Source organism: Salvia hispanica, chromosome 1, assembly GCF_029641045.1.
Source record: "Salvia hispanica isolate PSC_SH4W2 chromosome 1, Shi_PSC_v1, whole genome shotgun sequence".
NCBI classification, from domain to species: Eukaryota; Viridiplantae; Streptophyta; class Magnoliopsida; order Lamiales; family Lamiaceae; genus Salvia; species Salvia hispanica.
Window position 1 is genome coordinate 20,502,106 of NC_142692.1, and position 21,578 is coordinate 20,523,683.

At 35.3% G+C, this 21,578-nt stretch overlaps 2 protein-coding genes across 2 annotated transcripts; both read left to right on the plus strand.

Moving 5' to 3' along the window:
* Window positions 1–905: 905 nt before the first annotated feature.
* Window positions 906–7,561, plus strand: LOC125222326 (helicase-like transcription factor CHR28). The gene is made up of 12 exons (XM_048124857.2): window positions 906–1,037; window positions 1,400–1,714; window positions 1,806–1,880; window positions 1,959–2,380; window positions 3,019–3,090; window positions 3,172–3,246; window positions 3,355–4,243; window positions 4,424–4,554; window positions 5,366–5,587; window positions 6,068–6,604; window positions 6,943–7,152; window positions 7,225–7,561. Exons 2-12 carry the CDS (start codon window positions 1,564–1,566, stop codon window positions 7,327–7,329), a joined length of 2,889 nt encoding a protein of 962 aa, XP_047980814.1. The 5' UTR covers window positions 906–1,037; window positions 1,400–1,563; the 3' UTR covers window positions 7,330–7,561.
* An 8,015-nt stretch (window positions 7,562–15,576) lies between these two features.
* Window positions 15,577–18,261, plus strand: LOC125222330 (26S proteasome regulatory subunit 6B homolog). Its single transcript, XM_048124861.2, has 6 exons — window positions 15,577–16,144; window positions 16,613–16,843; window positions 16,980–17,138; window positions 17,437–17,589; window positions 17,717–17,800; window positions 18,007–18,261. The coding sequence occupies exons 1-6, from the start codon at window positions 15,659–15,661 to the stop codon at window positions 18,139–18,141; spliced, it is 1,248 nt and encodes a 415-aa protein (XP_047980818.1). The 5' UTR covers window positions 15,577–15,658; the 3' UTR covers window positions 18,142–18,261.
* The last annotated feature ends 3,317 nt before the right edge of the window (window positions 18,262–21,578 follow it).

Below are 21,578 nucleotides of genomic sequence, written 5' to 3' on the forward strand. Positions count from 1 at the left end.
TGGAAGCGCATAAGCTGAAATTTTATATCCTACATAAAAATGTGGATAGAAATATGGAATATTTTTGAGATAATATTTATTTTATGCAAATTATGTTGTCTTGCCATAAGTATTTTATGTGATGTTGCATATTTGTTTAGGTTATACCGAATGTGCTATACCAAAAGGTATAAGTTGAATTCAGATCCCAGCAAGGGGAGAGCCCTTACTCGTACTAGTGTACATGTGGACTATGTCATCGTAAGGGTTGTTAGTTTGGTGACCGTGGAAAGTTGACTATGTCATTTTCCCGACACAAGATATGCAGATATAACGAATTCCAGAAAGACCTTAGATTACTCAATTGAACTTTAGCTCGCTAAGAATTTAGTAAGCTTGAGCCTTTTAAGAAAAACTCTCGACTATTACAGGGATGATGGCTTGACAAAATTTTTTCAAATGTATATTTGTATATTTGGGCAATATGTCCGCTGAGTACTCATGTACTTAGCCCTGCATGTATTTCTAAATGTGCAGGTTGACCTGTGAATTTTTTTAGTTTTTTTTTTATGAAATAGTACTCCCTTCGTCCCATTAAATATGCAACATTTGTTTTTCGGCACATGATTTTATGTAGTGTTGTTTTGTGAGTTAATGAAGAGAGCGTAAAGTAAGAGAGAAGAAAAAGTAGAGAGAATATTGTTTCTATTTTTAGAAACGTTTCATTTTTAATGGGACAGATCAAAAAGGAAAACGTTTCATTTCTAATGGGACATAGGGAGTACCATATATGGTGGTACTCCAAAAATTTTATGAGACATATATTCAAAAATATAGTACTACCGTCCTTGAAAAATAGAATTATTTAAAACGACACGGGTTTTAATGCATAATAAATTTGGTTATATATTTACCTCTCCCTAGAGAGTTTGAAGGTGACGACTTCTGTAACGGAAATATAATTACGAGGAATTAAACTCAATTTCTAAAAAGGATGCGTAGATTGCTGGTTAGGGCTTCCAAGACTCTCGCTTTCACTCTGCAGATTCGCGAACCAGGTATGTTTTCTCCTAAAAATTCCTACTTTCCAAACTCCGAATCCACAAGGAAATTTTTTCTTTCATTTTACGCCCAATTATTGCTAATTTACTTCAAAAGCAACGGCGAAATTCGCTAAATCAAAATCTAGTCCGGCTGCTACTTGCTGAGTTGCCGTCAAGATGCTCCCTCATTTCCCAATTAATTATGCTCCCCACCATCTCCATGCATGTCGATTTAGTGTAGTTTGATTACGTTTGTATTCACTCTTCATTTCCTCATTTAATTCGATAGTACCAGGTTGTTGTGTTAATTGATTGAAAAACATTCTACTAGTATAATTTTGTTAGTTTCTTACTGTTTTACATTTCCACTCCCAAAGGGGTTTTCAGTATATTGAGGTACATTACAAGGATTCAACTGGAGACCTACAGTAGTTGGTGAGGCGTTATTTGTGTGTTGCAAGTCCAAGATGTTTCTCCCACAAGATTGCCACTTGCATCTCAATAGGTGTTGACCATATCAATTACACCCGATAATCGTTCAATGGCTTCAGATAGTGATTATTCGGATTCAGATTCAGATTTCCGGGAAATAGATAATTATAGAGATGACTCTCCACTTAGGGATACTGCCACTACTATCAATGATAGGGTCCTTCCATCGCAAGCATCCTCATCTCGTCCTAACTCCACAGGTAGCACCTAAACGATTGGTCCTTAGTCACTTTCTGGTGTTGCTCATTAGATATCCTCCAGTTGCAGCTCACACTGTTTTCTCTTGTGAAGATCCTTCTTCCAAGAGTCAAATTGTTCAGTATGAATCTCCAGTGAGGGACACCACCCCTCATCTTAATTTGAGAGGTACCGCCTAAACTATTTGTCCTAAGTCACTTATTGCAATCCAACGTGTGGCATATGTCAGGTATTCCACAATTGCAGGTAACAGTGGTCCTTCTCTTAAAGACCCTTCTTCTTCTAAGAGGCGAACTGCTCTTGATGAAATCCCATCAAGACCACAAAAGCGACTAACTATTGCAGAGACTGCCGGTACTTCAAGTTCAAGGATAGACAATAATACTCATTCTATGAAGAGAGTCCTTCCTGGCTTTCAGTCTTCTACCTCTAACCCACACAATCTAATAGAAAATGTAAGTGCCAGTGAAATTCGCGAAACACATGGGAAATCAATGTGGTCAAATCCTTCTAATGGAAGTAGAATATTACCTCCGGCTATGATGCCTGGAAAACATTCTTCAACCACCTCATTGGTTGCTTTAAATGATCCTTTCTATCAAACCGGGGTAGGCGAAGAGAGGCCTGTAGGACCTGATGAGAGATTGGTTTTTCAAGCTGCTGTGCAGGTACTGTCTGTGTATTTTACATTTTTATTGTTTTTTTCTTTATTTGTGACCGTGCTCAATTATGAATTTGCATTTTAAAAAAACTGCATGGATTTCCTTATTTTTGTAGTAATTTACTTGAACTCTCAGAAGCCAAAGTATCTTACTTGGGTTATTGTTTATTCTAGCTTCTATAATATTTTTTCTGATGTTCCTCTCCAAAGTGGAACATTTTTATGTTCATTCTAATCTGAAGTGGAGTCATGTTGTGCTTGGGCATACAAGCGCAGTCATGGACAAATTACATTAATAACACACTAGTGCATCACTTGGTTTACAACTTTAATTATCTGGATCAATAATGTAATGAACCTTCCATAACCAAAACTCCTTAGCTTACCTTGAGCAGCAGAGTATGAATACTTTTTTTCCAAGCATCAATAGTACTCTTCAACACTTAGTTTGTATCCTTTCTATATTAGTTTTCAGGGGAACTTCCAATTCAAGTTCAACTCTGATAAATATTCAAGCTAAAGCTCAATGTGTATACTGAACAGATCATTGTTTCATTTTACTCTCATTTTCTTGATTGCCTTACTATATGTTATTAGAAAGTTGTTCATTTTTAGTGTATTGGAGTTTATATGTTTTTATTGCAGGATCTTCATCAACAACAAAAAGAAGCTGATTTGCCTGATGGACTGTTGTCAGTTTCTCTTCTTAGGCACCAGGTCCTGTCTGCTTATTCATGGTACTTTTCTACTTGCGTTTGGGTATTTATGGTTTAAAGCTTTGGCATTTTCTCTTTTCAGAGAATTGCTTTGGCATGGATGCTTCGTCAAGAATCGTCTGGTTTGTGCATAGGGGGAATCTTAGCTGATGATCAGGTGGGCATGTTAGTCAGCAAATTTATTTCCCCACGTCTAGTTCAATAAAATTCCTCATTTTTGGATCTTTTTTCCTTCAATATACATTATAATTTTTCACACCCCCAGGGCCTGGGCAAGACTATTTCAACGATTGCCCTCATACAAAAGCAAAAGAGGCTGGAGGCCAAATCTAAAGCAAAGGAGTCGTCTTCTACCAAAACTGAAGCCTTTAACTTGGATGATGATAATGGAGTTAGTGGTTGTGCTGCTCTTGATGATGCAATCCAGGTAAAAGTATCTGATGCTTTAGCAATGCTTCCACAATCGAGTAATTCAACCCCCAAAAGTAGGCCAAGAGCAGGGACATTGATTGTTTGTCCAGCCAGCGTGGTTCGACAATGGGCTCGGGAGCTGGATGAGAAAGTCCCAAAAAAGGCTAAACTTCGTGTTCTAGTATATCATGGAGGCAATAGGACCAAGAATCCTGTTACATTGGCAAGATATGATGTTGTTTTAACAACATATGCTATCGTATCAAATGAACTTCCAAAACAACCTTTGGTTGAAGGGGATGATGATGATTTAAAGGATGGAGTTGCAGTATCTTCTGCATTTTCCATGGAGAAGAAGCAGAAAAAGTCATCCGTTAATAAGAAGTTCAAGAAGGGAAAAAAGGATGATGTGAATGCTTTGGATAGAAATTGTGGCACATTAGCAAAGGTTATATGGTCTAGGGTTGTTTTGGATGAATCCCAGACCATAAAAAATCACAGAACTCAAATAGCTAGAGCCTGTTGTAGCCTTAAAGCAAAACGAAGATGGTGCTTATCTGGAACTCCAATACAGAATTCTATAGATGAATTATTCAGCTATTTCAGATTTTTAAAATACGAACCATATGATAATTACAAAACCTTTGGTTCTTCTATCAAGGGTCTTATTTTGAGGGACTCTGTTAAAGGCTACAAGAAGCTTCAATTTGTCTTAAGGAATATCATGTTGCGCCGAACAAAAGGTGATTTTATGCACTATTCGGCCATTCGTTCATTTCCCTTTTTTGTGTTATGTAACTGATGAAATTCTAGTTTCCTAAAACTTCTTATTTTGTATTTCCAGATTCACTTGCTTACTTCAGCAATATTTTATTTTGATTCATGTTTTAAGGGTCATCATAATCTTTTTCTTGCTGTGATAGGTGACTTAATTGATGGTAAGCCTATCATCAACCTACCTCCCAAAAAGGTACACTTAACAAGGGTGGATTTTTCCTTGGAAGAACGGGCTTTTTATGAGAAACTTGAGTTTGACTCACGCAAACAATTCAAGGTCTGTCACCTTATTCAGTCTCCCCAATCCGTATATCCCCGTACCATCTTAGTTTGCCTAGGTAGTAGGTGCAGATGAATGTTGCAACTGGCGGTGCCGGTGATACTGGGTCAGTCACTCAGTCCTGAAGATAGTAGTCAAAATGTGCTACTTTATTCAGTATTTCCTCTTTAGGAGTGGTATTTCATCAGTTCATGTGTTAATTTCTTTGTCAAGTTTTCTCTTACCGCTATAGTTTCCTAGACTTGGTCTACCAGTCTTGTCCATGATAGAAGTCAGTTGCTAGCACCTTGCAATACCTGTATAATGAAAACCTGTATTTGCAGTTGCTGTTGCTGCGGATACTATCTTTTTAAGCTACTCTGGTTTACAGGGTGGTTACTTCTTAGTTTGATATCTGGTTATTGTTTGCATTAATGATTTGATGTTGTAACCATTGCTATCTCGAGGATTTTATTTCCTTGTGCTAGTTTAGAACTATTGAGTATCTACCTTATGAACTGAAGTCTGAACAGCCACCAATTACATACACCTATAAATTGGCTTCAGATGTTTAAGCAAGGAGAAGGCTGAATCAAAATAGGGAAAACTTCATGCAGCATTCCACTAGCATGCTTTTTAAGTACTGAATACTACTAGTACAAGAAAATTTCAGTTTTACTGATTCTGGATCTGGTTCTTGCACTGGATTTGTAGAGAAATGCCCCATAATAGTGAAAAGGGAATTATGTTTCCAGAACTTGAAATGTGAAAAACATGTCATTGTTGAGATTGCAATATGTTACAAGAGCTGTGGTTTTGATATTTGCAGGCTTATGCTGCTGCTGGTACCGTCAGTCAAAATTATGCAAATATCCTATTGATGCTTTTGCGTCTTCGCCAAGCTTGTGATCACCCATTACTTGTCAAAGGGCTCAGCTCAGATCCTGTTGGAAAGGATTCGTCTGAGATGGCTAAGATTCTTCCCAGAGAACTACTAGTTAATTTATTGAAACCATTGGAAGCTTCCCTGGCCATATGTCTTGTGTGCAAAGTACACTCTTTTCTGTACTTCTTTTGATTGCTGCTTAATTTGATCTCTTGGTAACTGTCATTTTTTCAAAGGAGTCGAGGTTTGATTAAGCATGAGAGTCTTCAAGTATTGCTCCCTGCTAACATAACCTGCCCAAAATTAATTGTAGCAACGGATTGCCTGAAGTAGTATCCCAATTATATGTTTCATAGCTCAAAAATATTGACTTGATTATCCAGAAGAACAAGAAAGTAGTACCTATGAGTTATCTTCATTAGGGATCCTCTTTTTCCCTTATTCATCACAAATTCTTCAAGTTTTTGGTTTAATTAACAGAAAACGCAAGAATTAATGTTGATTTGCGGATAAATTTTGTCCATATAAGGGAAGGGACTGGAAAATTATATTGTTTGGGATTAAAGTCCCCATCTGAGGGTTAATATTTTTTTTCATGGTGCTGTCGGTTATAAGGATTTGATGTATACATTTTATGTGCTACAGGATCCTCCTGAAAATGCAGTGGTCACAATGTGTGGGCACGTTTTCTGTTATCAATGTGTTTCAGATCAGTTAACTGGTGAAGACAATACATGTCCTGCCCATCAATGTAAAGAACAACTCGGTGCCGATGTTATATTTTCAAGATCCACTCTGAGGAGATGCCTGTGTGTTGATGTGGATGGTGATAGCCCTGTTCAGTACGAACTGCGTGATGAATCTGCAGTTCTACAGAGAAACTACGTATCATCAAAGATCAAGTCCGCTCTTGAAATTCTCAAGTCATGCATATCAAAAGGCCAGAGTTCAGAGTCGCAGGATTTTTTCATATTTGACGAGGATGTTTCTGCATCTGATCATGAGTTTGAGGCAGCAAGTGTAGCACCTGAAAAGGCTATTGTTTTTTCACAATGGACTAGCATGCTAGACTTAGTCGAGATGTCACTGAAGAACAACCATATCAGTTATCGGAGGCTTGATGGTACTATGTCAATAGTTGCTCGAGACAAGGCCGTAAAAGATTTCAACACTGACCCTGAGGTGGGGATCCCCATACCATTTCTTGTTAAGACTATCTGGCTTATTTTTTTCAAGAATCCTCCAGTTTTGTTTCTTGTAATAGTTGCTTTGTTATACTCCCTCCGTCCCCTAAAAATAGAAACTCATTCCTTTTTGGTCAGTCCTCTAAAAATAGAAACTTTCCATTTAAGGAAATTTCTCTCTCTAATGAGGTGATACCCATTTTCCACTAACACACTTTTCTTTCTATCTCTTTGACCAATTTTACATTAAAACCTATGTCATTTCAAAAGTTTTTATTTTTAGGAGACTGAGGGAGTATTCTTTAAATTATAAGTTGCTGTTGTCCAACTCTGCAGGTTGATGTCATGTTAATGTCTTTAAAAGCCGGGAATCTAGGACTCAACATGGTTGCTGCGTGCCGTGTAATTCTCTTGGATCTTTGGTGGAATCCGACAACAGAGGATCAGGCTGTTGATAGAGCTCACAGAATAGGGCAGACTCGTACAGTTACTGTATCACGGTTAACTGTCAAGGACACAGTTGAAGATCGCATCCTGAGTCTTCAGGTACTTCCTCATGCCTTGTTGATGTTTGTGAATTTCGGGTTGGGGTTATAAGGATTGTGGATGCGTTTTCAGGATGACAAGAGAAAGATGGTTGCATCGGCGTTTGGGGAAGATCAAAGTGGTAGCCACGGTGCTCGCCTCTCAATGGAAGACCTGAGATTTTTGTTTGAGGGCTGAGGACGTTGAACAAGTTGTTTTTCTTTTTTTGCAATGGGCAATTTTTGAGGCTATATTGCACCCCAATGTGTGGTGTACATATTAATTCAAGTGGGAAGTTGCAAATGGTTGTGGGGCAGATCACAGATGGATGATCCTTGACTAAAGCTAGGATATTAGGATGTGTATTTGCAGAATTTCCTGTTGTCCCTAATTTAAACGACCAAATTAAGGGTTGATTTTTTATTTTTTATTTTGGTTTGATCACAGGTAGGGATGTTAGTCGGGCTGGCCCGTCGGGTTTTGGGCCGGTCCTACTCGGGTTGCGGGTCAATCGGGCACGGGTTAGTCGGGTTGTGATATCTTTCGGGTTATAAAAGTTCGACCCTAACCCTAAAAGCTCAGGTTTCGGGCTAGCCCAGCGGGTTAATCGGGTTGCTGCCAATAATATTAATATGCGATCAATTCAATAAATAATGATTAAAATGACAAATATTCATACAATGAAAACATTTTATTATGATATATATGAGATATGTGCTTAAACTCAATCATAAACATGATCAAATACTAATATTTGAGATATTTCGTGGAATTTTAATGCATGTTTTAGAAATTTAAATATTTTTTTAGTGAATGTGAAGTTTTTAATTTATTTATCAATTATTATATTAATAAAAATTTAATATATGATTTGTATATTTAATATAAAAATAAAAGTTATTTTTAGTTAAAATTAATTAATGAAGTGTTGAATTAGGAGTAAAAAATATAGAATAATAGAAATTTTATCGGGTTTTCGGGCTAGTCCATCGGATTTTCGGATCTGGCCCTAACGGGTTGCGGGTTAATCGAGTGCGGGCTAATTGGGTTTTGATTTTATCGGGCTAGAAATTTCCAGCCCTAACCCTATAAATTTGGCGGGCTATTCGGGCCAGCCCACGGGCTACGGGCTACGTTGACATCCCTAATCACAGGTGTACTGAACTCGCCTTTGGCAGAATCCGACTAATCCTGCTCGACCGAATTTGCGGATTAATGGTTATTTTATTCTGGTTAGTGAGGATTGATGGTCGGAGTGACAACCCTAACCGGGGCCGGACTCCACATTCCATTAAAGAGCATCCACAACCATATTCCTTAAACCATTCATTCACTACGTTATTCATGAACTCATAGTGCTTTCTACCATATTCATCACTTTACAATTAACCATTAATTCTTAACTATTTGTGGATTTCATATTTTTATTTCAATTTGATTTTATGAAATCCAATCAAATTAATTTTCCATAAACACTACCTTCATTTAATATATATTTTAATAAATTTAATTCATAGTATTTCAAAAAGCAAAAATGCGAAAGAAAGCAAAAAAATAGGGAAAAAAAACTAAAACCAAACAGAATAAAATTAAAAACATGGTTTGTAGTTGGCTAGGTTCAAACCCAATACCACCTCCGAACTAATTTGACTAAGAGCATTTCCAACCATACATAAAAAATGACTTTTGGTGTATCTTTAAACATATATTAGTACCAAATTTAAACCCATTTTTGGATTTTTCTATGGAACAACATCATACATGGTATTACTGTAAAAATTTTGTGAGACAAAAATTCAAAAATGGTGTAAATTTTGAATTTAATGTAAATGATTGGAATAATTATATTTCGATGTAATGTATATTTAAAAATGAGTTTGTGATATAAATGGTTTGAGATAGCCTAAACATGTGTATTAGTTGTGAAACCTACAAAATTATAAATAGCCAAAGGAAAATATAGCACAAATAAACTCTTCATGGCGGAACTTTCTTGAGCACGGAACATCAGTGTCATGAAAGACAACCGTTGTGGATGTGTTAAAGTTATAACTCATTTTACTTGCATATTATAAAATTAACTAATACCACACTTGTGCGATGCACAAATTATAATATTTTAATAACATTGATTTTAGATTGTAAATTAATTAATAAAATTAGAAACAATATCATTATATGAAAATTGTAAATAAAATAACTATGAATTATACAACTAAAACATACCATAAACTTGAAATAAATAATAATAAATTATAAAAATTTGGAGAGCTCTAATTTACAATATATGAATTGAGATATTTGAAACATCATTTGATTAAGCTCTAAGAAGAAAAAAATAAATCCACTCACATCTCCTATAACAAAATATCCTAGTTATAATAGTTACAACATTAATTTAATGCTCAAATAAATATAACATAATAATATAAAATATATATATTAGAATCAGTCGAAACAATAACATCTCACGAACTACTTTCTATATAAAAATTGTATAATGTAAATAAATAGGTTTTAAATCAATACTAGACCACTTTAACTTATGAGAATTTGTATAATGTAAATAAATAGATTTTAAATCAATATTAGACCACTTTAACTTATGACTATTTTGTTATATACAACACACTTAATAACAACAAATTTAAAAAATAGGCATGCAATATATAGTAATAAAATATAACTAAACGATAGATAATACTCCGATGGAGATCATCATATAGAAAACTAACTTCATATTAAAACAATATCGATGGAGATCCAAGAGAATACCTAAAATCGGATCATATCTGTACAAAAAAATCAACAAAGAATGTAATGAGAAAAAAGAGAGAAATGTATGGATTATAAGCTATCAAATACCGTATATTTATAGTAGAAAAATAGAAGTCCCTTTCACTTCCTCCACTTATAATTAAAATAAATGGAATTAACTTCCTACAATCAAAACCTATAAATAAATAAAAAAATGTTAAAAAAACTGAATAATTAATTTCATTGATTGGTGGGATCAAGACGTTATAGGGGACACATTTTATTTCTTATAATAAGATATAACTTAATATTTGTACTTTCTTTTCTTCTTGGAAGTATTAATTTTTGTTTAATTATAAGCTAGGTGCAATTTTGATGCACATTAAAAAATAGTATATTTGCTTCTATGATCGATATGTTTATTTTTTAAAGTACGGATCGTATAGTTCCATGTCATAATCAATACAGAGAATGAAAGGTTAAATTGAAGAATAAATTTGAATATATATATATATATATATATATATAGGGGTGCGTTAAAATGACAACACTCTTAAAATGATACTGTGACACCATGCTAGACTGCAATATTATATATGCTAGACTGCAATAGTATAAACGCTAGACTGCAATCTATATATATAGGGGTGCGTTAAAATGACAACACTCTTAAAATGATACTGTGACACCATGCTAGACTGCAATATTATATATGCTAGACTGCAATAGTATAAACGCTAGACTGCAATCTATAGATTGCAGTCTAGCGTATTGGATATTGCAGTCGGGAAAAATTGCAGTCTAGTGTATTGGATATTGCAGTCCGTGAAAATTTATCCTTGAGCAATTTTTATGATTGCCACATGGCAGCTTATTATTCGTCCACATGTACAAATGATTGGTTAGGAATGGTGGTATGGTGTTACTTTAAGAGATGTTGTCATTTTAACACAATCCTATATATATATATATATATATATATATATATATAGGGGTGCACTAGGGTGCCACCATAGTTAAAATAACATCATACCACCAATATAGTCCGTTAGATCTCATCTATGGACGCCTAGGATTAAGTTTCGTGAAAAAACACGGGTTTGCAGTCTACTGTATTAGATATTGCAGTCTACTGTATTAGATATTGCAGTCGTGGTAAACTGCAATATTGTTGTGGTAAGACTGCAATATTCAATGAACAGCACTGCAATCTGGTAACGTAAAATTAGAAATTTCCTATTTTGCCCCTTCGTGTTTTTACACGTGGCAGCATGACAAGCACACGATTTTCAGATCCAATGGCCTAAAATGGATATAGGGATGTACTAAGATGACAACCCTATTTATTGTAACACCATACCACCATTTTAGGCCATTGGATCTGAAAATCGTGTGCTTGTCATGCTGCCATGTGTAAAAACACGGAGGGGTAAAATAGGAAATTTCTAATTTTACGTTACCAGTTTGCAGTGCTGTTCATTGAATATTGCAATCTTACCACAACAATATTGCAGTTTACCACGATTGCAATATCTAATACAGTAGACTACAATATCTAATACAGTAGACTGCAAACCCGTGTTTTTTCACGAAACATAATCCTAGGCGTCCATAAATGAGATCTAACGGACTATATTGGTGGTATGGTGTTATCCTATCTATGGTGGCACCATAGTGCACCCCTATATATATATATATATATATATATATATATATATATATGGGCATGTTAGGGTGCCACCACCCCTTAAAATAACACCATACCACCATTTCTAGCCAATCATTTGTACACATGGACGAATAATAAACTGCCACGTGGCAAAAAAAAAATCTGGAAAAAGACGGGCAACAATATGCTGGTCTTTGTACAACAATTTTTCTTGAACAGCAATATCCATATTGACCACTATACAACAATCTATAGATTGTTGTGTAGTGTTTGTAATATTGTTGTGTAGCGTTTATAATATTGTTGTATAAACGTTGTCACGTTGTCATTTTAACACAAACCTATATATATATATATAGAGAGAGAGAGAGAGAGTCCCATTATCCACAAATCCACTCTTAAAGACCGAACCACCGAACCCTACCAAATTAGGGCTTTTAGATCTAGTTTTTTATGGATAAGATACAGATATAAATTATTTTCGCCTTCATCACGAGCCTATTTTAATTCATCCGAAGGTAAATAAGTCATAATAACATGTTACGAAGATTTAACTTCGTTCCAGAATATATTACTTCATTCTAGTAGGTTTTTACTTCATTCTAGTAGGATTTTACTTCATTCCAGTAGGTTTTTACTTCATTCCTGTACGTAAATGTGGTTTTGCCGTCGCGTGCCGTTCTTTCTCTCTACAATATCTATCACCACCGCCATGACGCTAATATGGTTTAACACACACATGAAATAATGTAATAAATTATTGGAATGAAGTATGTGTAGAAGCATTTGAAGTCCTACTGGAATGAAGTAAAAATCTTATCCAATGAAGTAATAACGTTTCTGAATGAAGTAATAAACTCACTTGAATAAATTGCATTTTTAAATGTTAATCAAGCAAAAACCTACGTCAATGAATTTGAATGAAGCATATGTTGAATCATTTCAAAACTTACTGGAAACAAGTAAAAACATGTTGTAGTTTCAAGGTATTATGTACAAAATGAAGTAATAAACCTATACAATGAAGTAAAATGGGCTAGTAATGAAGCAGAAAAAATTTTCACAGCAGCACATCTCATCAAAAAAACTAGATCTAGTGGCCCAGATTTGGTCTCTAGTTCGGTCTTTAAAATTGGTTCGACATTGATCACAACTATATATATATATATATATATATATATATATATATATATGGGCATGTTAGGGTGCCACCACCCCTTAAAATAACACCATACCACCATTTCTAGCCAATCATTTGTACACGTGGACGAATAATAAGATGTCACGTGGCAAAAAAAAAAAAAAAATCTGGAAAAAGACGGGCAGCAATGTGCTGGTCTTTAAACAACAATTTTTCTTGAACAACAATATCGACACACTATACAACAATCTATAGATTGCTATGTAGTGTTTGTAATATTGTTGTGTAGTGTTTATAATGTTGTTGTATAAGCGGTGTCACGTTGTCATTTTAAGAGGGGTTGTCATTTTAACACAAACCTATATATATATATATATATATATATATATATATATATATGGATGTATTCAAATCCTTTTCATATCTTTTGTCCTTTTTCCTTCTTAATCCTAGCCCCACGATTTTGTCATCTGACGGTTAGATTAATGTCACATGTCATTTAATAATGCACATTTTCATTCTAATAATGCACAGCGGCTAATAATGCAACATTATAGACTAATAATGCACATTTTCATTCTAATAATGCACAACGGCTAATAATGCAACATTATAGACTAATAATGCATTGATCACAACCATCCAACTCAAGGATCCAATGGTTGAATAATGGGCATTTGTTATATATTGAATAGGGGTGTCGAAACGGGTACCCGCGGGTACCCAAACCCGATTTTGCGGGTACCCGTACTCGAAAACTTCAATATTATACTACCCAATCCCGACCCGTATAGTTAAACGGGTAACCCCATACCCGCATCGGGTATCCCAAACCCGCAGTTGCGGGTACCCAAACCCGCACACATAATTTGAATTGTGTATTATATTATTCAACGGTATTATGCTTTTAGTTTTCACTTATCATCAATGCTAGTCATCTAATACAATAATTTTTTGTACATATTTGAAATTATAGAATTTTGGGATTGTTGCTAGTTGCTACACTGCGCTTTTAGATTTATATTTTTTTTACTTTGTTGTATTTGCATAATTTTCAACTATTAACTATGCACAAATATGATGATTTCTCATCTCTTAAATATAATATGACTATGTATGAAATATAATGCAAATCCAAATTTCAAATAAGCAAATATGATAGAAACATCAAGCATGTCTAAAATTAAATCACCATTCAAAAGTCTAATATAAAATAAAAAATAATTCACTTTCATCAAAAGTCTAAATGTATATAACTTCAACTAAAAGTCTATAAATTTTAAATCTTTAATATAAAGACACTAAACTAATAAAAGTTTCACTTTCACCAACCTTGCAATCCTTCGTTTGGTAGCGGATAAATAATTGGAGATAAAGTGTATCATCGGGGAGTATATATGGATTTGAAGCTAATTAACTAAAATCAAATATTTCAAACCCCTATAAATAACGGGTATTATCGGGTTAGCCGGGTATACCCGAGCGGGTAGCGGGTATACCCATACCCGCTAAAATTTAAACAAACTACCCGATCCCGCCCCGTTTCCCATTGTCGTTAGGTAGCGGGTACCCATTACCCGGCGGATAGCGGGTCGGGTTGATGGTTTCCCAATACCCGCTACCCGTTTCGACACCCCTAAATTATATTGTTTGTGGATTGAATGCCAAGTTAATTAAAAAAAAAAGTAACGGCCAAATTAAAATGAGTTTCAACGCTCATCACTCTTACATTGTAACTGAAATCACGTAGCTATATTCATATTTAGCATCTATTATATTGGCCGTAGTATAATTTCATTCATTTCTACATTGATTATAAAATATTTTATATATATTGAAATTCATCTCATAGCTTATAAACATTTCAAAATAAGGCTAAAACTTGCCTTTTATGTCATTTATTTAGATTTTTGAGGGGACATTTTTTTTAGGTCGTGAACTTTCCCAAACTATCATTTTTGGTCCTTAACACTTGGAAATATTTTTTTGAGGTGGAATTTTAGACGTTTTTGAAAAATAATGCACAAATTGTTCTCTTTGGTGTGGTGACAATGTAATGTAAATACATATATACAATATGGTGATAACTATATGTTTCTGCATGTAATAGCCATGGGAAGGAATTAGTTATTTCATGAATATTCAAATTGATTCCATATCTTATTAATATTCCCAAATGAGGACAAAACTTATAAATATTTCAAAAGAAGATCAAAATTCGCCTTTTATATATGTATAGATAGATACTAATAAAAGTATATTATGTTAATTTCTTTCACTTAATCTTTTATACAGTATAAAGTTTGAAGTCAGTGTTATAAAGTGGGACATGTAACGAAGTACTACTAAAGTTGTACTAGTTAAAATCTTGATTAAGTAGCAACTGGTATATATGGCAGTGTATATATATGTTGAATTGCTTTATTATTGTTAGAACTGTCTCAAGGCTAATTTATCTTTTGTTTATTTAATGGGAAATCCGATTGCTGTATATGCTGGTTATCAAGAGAGGCCCTTTCAAATTATTATCAACATTGGAGTGATGCAGCTCTGATTTAAGTTCAATTGCATTGATCACATAAAATTTCACTATTTTTCTTTTGATTTGTTAAAATTTCATTCTTTGATAATAAGTTTATAACAAAAAGGGGGCAAAGTCTAATCCTAGTGTTAGTAGCTCACATTATTGATAATTTTTATTTATAGAGTATTAGTAAAGTGTTAATTCTAATGATATTAATTATAAATGAATAGTTTTATTCAAAAATTTCCTTAATTAAAATAGAAACTTAACATATTTTTAAGAGATAAATATAGAAGAAGCAGAGGCCCATATATAGGGCCCAAATCCTATAAATACCTTCACCTCCCATTGATTTCGTCTGCATCAAGTCATCATTTCTAAAAGAGAAGTACCAAATCCAATTTTGAAACATAACCCTAATTGCAGAGCAGAAGCAATGGCAGCTTCGGCAATGGTGCTCGATCCTAAGCCTGTACCGATCTCCGAACCTCCGCCGTCTTATCCGGCCGTCAAATCGGATGTTCCCGCCGTCGACGATGAAGATTTGTACGGACGGCTTAAATCCTTGCAGCGGCAGATCGAATTCATCGATATTCAGGAGGAGTACGTCAAGGACGAATTGAAAAACCTAAAGCGGGAGCTTCTTAGGGCGCAGGAGGAAGTGAAGCGGATTCAATCCGTGCCCTTGGTTATCGGCCAATTCATGGAGATGGTTGATCAGAACAACGGCATCGTCGGCTCCACCACCGGCTCGAATTACTACGTCCGGATCCTGAGCACCATCAACCGCGAACTACTCAAACCCTCTGCCTCCGTCGCGCTCCACCGCCATTCCAACGCCTTGGTCGATGTCCTGCCCCCGGAAGCTGACTCCAGCATCTCGCTTCTCAGCCAATCTGAGAAGCCTGATGTCACATACACTGTCAGTATCTTCTGCTGTTATGTTGGTTTTCATGTTGAGTTTTAATTTTGAGGGGTTGATTGGTGAATTAGGGCTATCCTGTTTGATTAATTTTTCTTAACTGGTGGAATTGGTATTGTTTGAGTGTTGTACAATTAGGTCAGGGAACTCCCTTTACAACATCAAAAAAATGTGATAACACTATAATTGAGCCTTTCAGATAATACAATTTAGACTTAATCAGATTCTTAGTTCTTAAACACTTTTGACTGGACAGTTTAGAACTGAAAAACTTGTTACTTCATTCTGTTTATGAAGTCTTATATTTAGGATTGAGAATTGTAAGATCAAATAGCTATTGGCTGTAACACTTTTTTAACAGTAAGATACTTTGACACTTTTTATAATTAATGGCTGCCTCTTTCCATTCTAGCTTCTATGCTTCAACAATGTTCTCAAATGACATCTTCCTGTTTATTACGTAATCAGGATATTGGTGGATGTGATATTCAAAAGCAAGAGATTCGTGAAGCTGTTGAGTTACCTCTCACTCACCACGAACTGTACAAGCAGATTGGTATTGATCCTCCTCGTGGTGTGTTACTTTATGGCCCTCCTGGTACAGGGAAGACCATGCTTGCAAAGGCTGTAGCAAACCACACAACTGCAGCTTTCATTAGAGTTGTGGGTTCGGAGTTTGTTCAAAAATATCTTGGAGAGGTACTTTTAAGAATTTTAGCCCTTTCTTATAGTTTGGTTCAATGTGATATTGAAAGTCTTTATTTTTTTGCTTTCCATTTCAACAATTGATGTATGCATTATTAACTAATATGGTAATGTTGCTGTTGGAAATTAGGGGCCTAGAATGGTCCGTGATGTATTTCGTCTGGCGAAGGAGAATGCACCTGCAATTATCTTTATAGATGAGGTAGATGCCATTGCAACAGCCCGTTTTGATGCCCAAACTGGAGCTGATAGAGAGGTTCAGAGGATTCTTATGGAACTTCTAAATCAGGTATCTAACTTAGAGCAAGTCTTTCATGATAGCACTTTTGATTTGAAGTTCTGTATATACACTAACTTAATAAGTTAATGATGTCCTGTACAATGAACTTGGGGTATTATACTTCTATCACCACTGTTGTTAAACGCACGCCGCGTGCCTTTTGCGTAGTGCCTATAGCAATATAGTTCAAGGGCGCGTGCACCTTTAATAATTGTTATCGTTATTAGTTGTAATAGTGGTGGACTGGCGGTAGTATTTTAATTCCTCAGTTTTCTTAATCTATGTGCATTGATCTATGCTTTGGTAGATGGATGGCTTCGATCAAACTGTGAATGTAAAGGTCATCATGGCCACTAATCGTGCGGACACTTTGGACCCTGCACTTCTCCGTCCTGGTAGACTTGATCGTAAAATAGAATTTCCTTTGCCTGATAGGCGCCAGAAGAGACTTGTTTTTCAGGTTAGTATTTGAGAAAATTATATCAGCATTCACTAAATGCTTTAAATGGATGAACATCCTATTCCTGAATGTTTTGTAATGATTTTACTGGGATGTATATTATATCTTCTCCATTTATTTTGGGCAGGTTTGTACTGCTAAGATGAACTTAAGTGATGAAGTTGACTTGGAAGACTATGTCTCTCGACCTGATAAAATAAGTGCTGCTGAGGTTTGTTTCTTGGATTCCATAAATTTCTGGTTTTATATACAGTGTCTACAACTTGCTGACTTATCAATGTATGTATGATATGGAAAGTGCTTTTAATTACTGATCAGTAGTAGATGGTGAAAAATAATGTCTAGGCTTAGTTATGTGCTATATATAATGAGAAAGAGAGCATGCTAAGTTTAATTTTGTTGGTGGTAAATGTGTAGATTGCAGCTATATGTCAGGAGGCAGGTCTGCACGCGGTGAGGAAAAACCGGTATGTGATACTTCCCAAGGATTTTGAGAAAGGATACAGAGGCAATGTCAAGAAGCCAGATACTGATTTTGAGTTTTACAAGTAATTGCACTTTATTTTCTTCAGCTGGGATTTGTATCTATGGCTTTAGTACTTAATTGTGTTACTATGGATACTGTTATCTATTTAACTGATGAGTTGAAGAATTGGTTGGGTTTGGTGTGAATTTTGTAATCCAACAATGCATGCACCTCCTGCTAATAATAAAAGATGCAGTTGCTTCTACAATAGTCTTCTAATCTCACTCACCACTCATTTTTTTTTATAAGTCGAAAAGGAATAAAACAATCGGACTTGCAAGTTGAATAAATTAGTTTGGATGTAAGAAACACCTATGCTATCATTGATCAACTAACTACGTAACCCCAATGGCGGAGTATCTAAAACATTTACTCCTCTAGAAAAGTTATAAGCAAAATGGGACTAAAAATCTGCTGCAATACATGCCAAACCACGACTGAGTCAAAGTCTTGAAGAGTGTCACGTACCTTTTGTACTAAAAAGCGACAATTGGTTGAGATCTCGAACCTACCCATAATCATTGACACACCAACAAAGCTGTCACTCTCCACCTCTAGCTTCTGAAATCCTCGAGCCTTGGCCAGCTCTAATCCATAGAAGATGCACCAAATTTCCGCCATCAAGATGGAGCAGCTCCCAATATTAACAACAAATCCAAGTCTCCAATCCTCTCATCTCGAAAAAGCCCTCCGCCAAAAGCTCGTCCAAGGCCCCCTTCGATGGAAGCATCTGTATTCAACTTGATCGTGTGGAGGATGCCATCCAATCAGCATAGGCGTACGTGCGGCTCCAATGCGTATACCATTTGTCAAGCTGAGCTCCCCAATTGTCTTGGCCATGTTCATAATTTGAGCCATAATTCCTTCCGGACTTACCGTTTTTCCTTTAAAAATAAATTGGCACCTTCTCCTCCAAATGAACCAACAACCCACTCCAAAAATCGTGCACCATCTAATACCACTACTCAACAAAAGTTTAGAGCTAATGCTCTTGAACACCCATTCCGTCAAAGTCAAAGAGTGATTAAAAAATTCCTCAACTTTGCCATACCACAAGAAGCTTGACTACGTCTGCTTTGCAGTCGGACAGTTGAATAAATTAGTTTGCATCCCGTGTGTTGGGCAAAGTAATTTCTTTTATTTTGGCGAATCAAAAAGCATAATTTCAAATGTGAAATAACTAAGCATCTCCTACTGTACACCAAAATCCATTTTATATTTAGAAGTCATATCTCCTAAAGAGGTAAAGATATCTCTAAAATGAAAAAAAAAATGTATAATACTTTTTTAAATACATTTCCCTAGGAGAATGAATTATTTATAATACTTCATCAGTCCATGAATAAGAGTCCCGTTTTTTCATTTTGGTCCGTCCACGAATAAGAGTCCCGATTCATATTACCATAAGGGTCCGTTTTATAGACTGGATTTCTATGGAAAAGGTTTATTATCAGGATTAAACCTCTGTTTTGTAGCTTGGATAAATGCAATCTAAGGCCCGAAAAAAATGACGGCGGCCCGCTAGGCCCGCGTGAATAATGCTATTTTTCACTGTTGGGCTTGGTTAATTAATCCCAAAAATTTTATGGGTTTATGCACTGTTTCAGTAGGTTTCCGCCTCCTACCCCTTTCTCTTACCTCCTACCCTTTTCTGAGTTTTCTCTTTCCTCCTTTCTCTCCCAAATGATTTCTCCGCCACAGCCAGCTACTTCTACGCAGCAACCCTCTCTCCTTCATATCTCCCTCGCCTTCATCCGTACCATGGCTGCCGACGGTAATGGCGGCGATGGGCCTCGACCACCAAGTTGTAGATCCCAACGAATCAGCCACCGTCGTTGATGCCTCATCCGCCGTCGTTTGTGACCGGGCTGTAGTGGTGGCGACTGTTGCTCTGAAAATTTCCTGTGTTCGTTCCTGAGTTTGTGAGTCGATTTTCTGGGTTTCATTCTCAAATTGGAAATTTGCAAAATCCGGCTGTGATGAATTTCCAAAGGAGATTCCAGCCTCCTTACTCCCCTCCATTTTCTTCTCTATGTGAGCCTCCCCAACGTAATCTGCAACCTTTGCGCCATATCATCTTCGAGCAAGCGGCTGTTCGCCCTTATCTAATTCTTGCTAAAAAATTGTACCTATATTTGCATCAATTTTTCAGTGTTGCTTGTTATATTTGACTTCTATGTTAATTTTCTATGAATTAATTTAGCTAAGTTTTATGTTTATTAATTGGTTCTTAGTAATTTTTTGGGTTTTTTTTGGTGAATTTTGTTGATTTCTGGAGAATATAAGATCCTTGATGAAGTTTGGGTTGGAAAATAGAATCAAAGATGAATTGCAGGAACAATCTTGATGAATTTTCGGTTACACTTTTTCTAATTCTTTTCTAAATAAGAATATTTATAGGAAGGGCAACTTTGTCATTGCATACCTTAACCTTAAAAATAATCCAATCTACAAAACAACATCATAAAAACCATATCCATACACTATCCTGCTTTTGGCCCGAAAATTTTATCCCAAATTATCTATCATGTTATATCCAATCCATGCTACAAAACGAGCCCTAAGTGGTAAAAAGACCCCACATTCCACTAACTCATTCCACTCACATATCATTTAAAACTAATATATACAAGTGGGACCCCTATTCCACTAACTTTCTTCCATCACTTTTCTTAACATTTCTTAAAACCTGTGTCATTTAAAAATGAGACTCTTAATTGTGGACGGAGAGAGTATTTTGCATGAACATGGAGACATTGAATTTAGCTAAGAAAGTTTGGGGAAATGCAAGAAAGTTTTAAAAGTTAAGGGAAAAAGTAGAATATCTTAAATGTTTGTGTATTTACAAGCAAATTAATTCGTTTACTATAAATGACGTTGTTTTGATTGCCGGAAATTCTGCCATAACTTTCCGGTAAACAAGCATCAGCTTTAATTTTGGGAAAAAATCAGAAATGTCCATGTATTTATTTTTGAAAATCTAACGTGGAAATGAAGTTTCACACTTCCCATTCCTAAATCTTTGCAACTGAATTCCCATGAAATATGCCTTCTACATTTTAGTACAAATGATGCTACAATTAGTATAATATATGATGTGGATACTTTGTGTAGGAATAATTTTTTATTCTATTGCAGATTGTTATCTACGAATTATTTTAGTTGGTTTTTGCAAAGTTTGGATGTGTTATTGAATTATTAATAGACTTGGACACTAAAATTCAGTTTAAAAATTAAATAAGAATATCAAATGTTAAATATAGTTCACTTTTTGAAAAAAAAAATTCCATTTCAACTCAAATTTAATTTCAAAAAATTCGAATGATATGGATCAAGTGGCTTTGTTTTTCAAAATTAAACCAAAATCAAAATAAGAATTATTTATATAATATTACTTTAATTTATTGGAGTATAATTTAAAGATAAGATGTATATGTTGTTTATGTATGACCACTTTCTTAGT